The sequence below is a fragment of the Berghia stephanieae genome, unplaced genomic scaffold, assembly GCF_034508935.2.
Source record: "Berghia stephanieae isolate SIO BIC M18660-M18661 unplaced genomic scaffold, UCSD_Bste_1.3 scaffold408, whole genome shotgun sequence".
Lineage (NCBI taxonomy): Eukaryota > Metazoa > Mollusca > Gastropoda > Nudibranchia > Aeolidiidae > Berghia > Berghia stephanieae.
In genome coordinates this window covers 2,348-7,202 of record NW_027625378.1, presented here as the reverse complement: position 1 = coordinate 7,202, position 4,855 = coordinate 2,348, and the positions used below count along the sequence as shown (strand labels likewise).

Here is a 4,855-nt window from a genome sequence, read left to right as displayed (position 1 = left end):
ATAACTTCAAGTCTCAGAGTAGCTTTTATTCCATGATTGTTAAATTTGGACTACATTTTTTTCTTCTTTTGAGCAGTTCATTCTTAGTAGTAGTAGTAGTAGTAGTAGTAGTAGTAGTAGTAGTAGTAGTAGTAGTAGTAGTAGTAGTAGTAGTAGTAGTAGTAGTAGTAGTGTAAGTAGTAGTAGTAGTAGTAAGAGGAGGAGTAGGAGTAGTAGAGCCCATTCAGAAAATAACCGTAAGAGTATGAGGTTATCCATGCCTTTAGAACTGGATTACAATCCAAAAAGACTTTCATGCGATAGACAACACGTCATGTAACCAAAAGGTGCAAAACGAAAAAGAAATATAGAGCAGTAAAGTTAGGTGCCCCAAACGTAAAAAATAACAAGTTGCTAGTGATTTCCGTTAGGGACCGGAATAATTTACGCACAATATAGGTCTCCCAATTTTGTAGTTTGAGTTGTAGGCAATACACTTTCAGTATTGAAAATATGTTTACATAAAATCTAACAGTTGCAGAAATAATAATATAAGGCTAAATTATTATGAAAATCAGGCTCCGAATAATTCTCGTTTTGTTCACACCAGCGCAATAATTTGCTCTGGTCTAAAAATAGATAGACTGTAACTTTTGATAAATTTTAGAAAATTTTACCTTTTGTTCCATAAAATATCCATATCTAGACATTATTTGATGCATGATCGAGTATTTATGAATATGTGTTTCTTTTGCCACCTAACAGCCAAATTTTAAAGGTTATTTTTTTCTATTATTTACATTGGAACGTGAGCTGTCAAGACAGGAACACGTGGTTTGCCACGTGCTTCTCGACCTTTGTTTACGTATGGGGCACCTAACTTTACTGCTCTATATCGATACCAGTTGAACCTACGTGGTGCAAAGAGCAACTAGAAATGGAAATAATGAACAAAGCAAAGTCCGATTTCAAATCAATATATTCATATCAGATCATTTTATTATTCAAATCAATATTTTCATATTATATCATTTTATTATTCAAATCAATATATTCAGAGCATATCATTTTATTATTCAAATAACAGAATATAATACCTGCTTCCATGCAAAAAAATAAAAAGAGGAAAAAATAACAATATAAAAACCGGACCAACTTGATTAACAATAATTTTTTTTTTTACTTTCTAAGTTTGAAAATTGCCACTAAATTATAAATACTTCATTAACATTATTTCAAATTGCATATAACAATTATCAGGTATTTACCCCATCACTCACTCTCCATATCTCTCTCCTTATACTAACTCGCACCAGTTATGCGACTCCTAATCAATTTTATTATATTTAAAAAGTCATGTCATATTTCATGTTTATATACTACTTATTCAAAATTTATGTGGGTTATGACATACATTATGCATTATGTATAAAACTTTAATAGTCAGAATACAGAAACCTATTAAGAGTATTATAGGATGTAAAACAACAATAAAACTGATAACCAATAATAAGTCATGAAAAGTTAATACTAGCAAGAGAATAAAGCGAAATTAATGTATTTTATGTATTGCTATAACTCCTGATCTGGATACAGATTACATTGTGAATTACCTACTTCAGAACAGTTTCAACGAAAACTTTGTCTAGTTCGGGAAAGTAAGGAAGCATAGACAATAAATCTTTCTTCTTGTCATCAGGCAATCGATTTTTATTTAATACATTCAATTTTCTCCCGTGCTTCTCTGAAGCCCTATTATGATTTGAACAGCCACGTTTTCTAGTTGACAGGGTGTAAGGGTCCCGTCTCACACTTACTGTCGTCCATTCTGGTGACTGGTGACAGGTTTTATAACTAACTGTGCCAAGACTTTGACATAGTTGTAACTGGCGTATCTTAGTAAAAGGCACACGACTAAAAAAAAACTCTTGTTGAGCATAGCTCTGAAAATAAAAAAAGTCCCTCATTTGGATTACTTGACCGTTTTTTATTGTCTTTAATTTTTTTATCAATCCAATATGACTAAAAATTTCCTGATGTCTGAGATGACGCTCAATTACTGAGTGGACATTATCAACTTCTTGAATGGAACTGTGTCCAGACTCACAAAATTTCTGAGTAATAATATCAATATTTTTGTTTTTCTTAATAAACAAAGAGAGAGCAGTTGACATTACAGAATTTCTATTCTGGCAAACACAGGAGTCTGACCACAACGTTATATCAGACAGAAGAGGATGGTCTTTCAAAACCTCTTCAAGAATTTTAACAATGGCACTGGCCATGTTATTGGCAGCACGACCACCAGAGCCCTCATGCCAAACAGCAAAATATGCCTTTTTACTTAAAGACAATGTAGCAGTCATATTAAAACTGACTAATTTTCTTTTATAAAAAAAATTTGAAATGCCACAAACCGGCAAGGGGAAAACATTTTCAAGATCCAAGCAGATAACTGCTTTTTCTTGACTATTCCTATCCCTCTCCCTCTCATGTTTTGTTGATCTGTAATTTTCAACATGCTGAACAAGGTGTTCCCTCTCTTTATCACCTAATCTCATGTTTTTTTCTAACAGTCTTAAAATCACTTCACCTTTGCTTGTTGAAGCAGCAAGTTCCTCCTGATTTAAATTCTTTGAATCTTTTAATACAAGTTCACATTTATCACATCTATCTTTTTTGGGAGCTAAAAATGAAATGTTAAATTCTTTATTGAAAATTTCATCATATTTATGTTTCTTTACAGGTTCTATTTCTTTTTCCACACAGATATCTTGATACATTCCATACATTTTACTCAAATTTAGAGATTTTTCCAGATATTCTCTGCATGAATCAGCCCTACAATAATGAGAGGGGATACGGGGAAAGGAATTTATACGACTTCTCACCACGTCTAAGCACTCATCGCTAATTTTGTTTTTAACATTCTTCCCACTCTTTGGTGGCAAAGGTACACCAGTTTCAACACATCTCCGTTTCTCATAAAAATATGAAATTCTTATTTGAGAAATAACAAGAGTTGATAAGAAAAATGTCTTACAAACTTGGACTTTTAAAGAAGTGCCACCACATCGCAGAAAGTACTTGTAGCTGAACACTTTAGGCTTTTCATTGGTTACAGCTCTGCATCTTGCCTTTTCATATCTAATTGTGTACTCACTATAAAAGTGAGCTTTTGTCTCGTCATTCAGAGACCAAAACATTTTATTTATATTTTTTCTTTCTTCTTCAGAAATTTTTTCATTACATTTAAATTTACAATTTGAACAATTTTTCACAGTTTTTACTTTCTTTTCAGGAATTATTTCTTTAGTCTTAAGGCTCTGATACTCCTGACCAGCTTGTCTCTTTGTCTTAGAAACATTCCTTTTCCACTGAGTAGGGTCTCTTTTCCTTTTCCTGGTCACTGTGGGCCTGTTTGATGAAATAGCAAGAAAAAAAAAAGAATGTAATCATAATCAATTCTAATTCTATCAGTATTAAAATATAGCCACTTTTTCATTAAAGGAGATTCAAGGTCTCGCAACATTTTAAGACAATATATAAGTAATAAATTCTAGCATTCAACGCAGCAGAAAAACATCCTCAAAATTAGGCGAATAAACTATAGAGAATATTCACACAAAAAATATATATAAAGCTGCAAATCTACACCATCCATCTCAGAACAACCACAGATGTAGAAATATTACAGTAACATACGTAACGGCAAAAAATAAATACACTAAAAAAATTTTTTTAAAAATAAAATAACAGTGTGCCACAGCAAAACAAATAAATTGATTAGTGATGAAATTATCAGATGATTAAAGTATCTTACGTTAGATCGGTAGCATTTTCTTCAACTGAATTCGCCAGGTTTTCATGCTGTTCCATTGTATTTAGATCTATTGTTCGTAAGGGTTCGTCTGATATGCAATCTACAGGTCTGGAAATAAATAGAGATTGAAAATTTTACCAGATGTAAAGAAAGTACAATGTTGAATGAGAATTAATAAAGCAATAATACAATATGTCAATAAATAATTTTAGATCTTAGACTGTCATTTATTCTTATGGAAAAGGTTAATAAAAAATATAATCCAGATCTATTGACATTACAGCAACAACCTATTCATCATTATCAAATGCCTATAGACTCCACTTTAGGCGAATCAACTATGGAGATTATTCACAGCAGAAAATATATATAAGACTAAGACTGCAAATCTACACCATCCATCTCAGAACAAACAAAGTTAGCGAAAAAAAAAATAAAAACAAATAAAATAAATAATAAAACGAAGTGGTTATTCGTACTACCACTACAATTAGCGAAAACTACCGCTTTTCACTATTTGTACTCCCAAAACTCTTATGTGTTTAAAGTTGCAAACCACCGCTCCTTTACCTATTTGTAGCTACTCCCAGCACTCTTATGCGTTTAAAGTTGCATTGGTGAGCTTTCAAGGACCAGCCGACCAGCCTCCACTTTTCGCGGTCTTTCTTTGAGAAGTGTGAAGCAAAAAAAAAAAAATGGCCCTCTCGGTAAACGAGACATTCTCATCTTTTCTCCAATTTGAAAACATTCGAAAATGAGAATAATGTACTTTTTATTAAAAAGTCAACAAAGAAGGTAAGTAAACTAGATACGACAATTTTTTCCTTAATTAAGTGGCAATCTTTCTCGTCATTCTCACTCTAACTCTAACTCTATCAATAATAGGAAGGCTAGCACTATTCAGTATCTGATACTGAATAGTGGTTTTGCACTATTCAGTATCAGATACTGAATAGTGGATTTGCACTATTCATATCAGATACTGAATAGCGGTTTTGCACTATTCAGTATCTGATACTGAATAGTGGTTTTGTACTATTCAGTATCTGACAC

General features: G+C 32.3%; 1 protein-coding gene across 1 annotated transcript; it reads right to left on the bottom strand.

Annotated features, from left to right (window-relative positions):
- Positions 1-448: 448 nt before the first annotated feature.
- On the bottom strand, positions 449-3,988 carry LOC144961780 (uncharacterized). Its single transcript, XM_078894862.1, has 2 exons — positions 3,803-3,988; positions 449-3,396 (listed from the first exon to the last, which is right to left on the bottom strand). The coding sequence occupies exons 1-2, from the start codon at positions 3,856-3,858 to the stop codon at positions 1,593-1,595; spliced, it is 1,860 nt and encodes a 619-aa protein (XP_078750988.1). The 5' UTR covers positions 3,859-3,988; the 3' UTR covers positions 449-1,592.
- Positions 3,989-4,855: the final 867 nt, after the last annotated feature.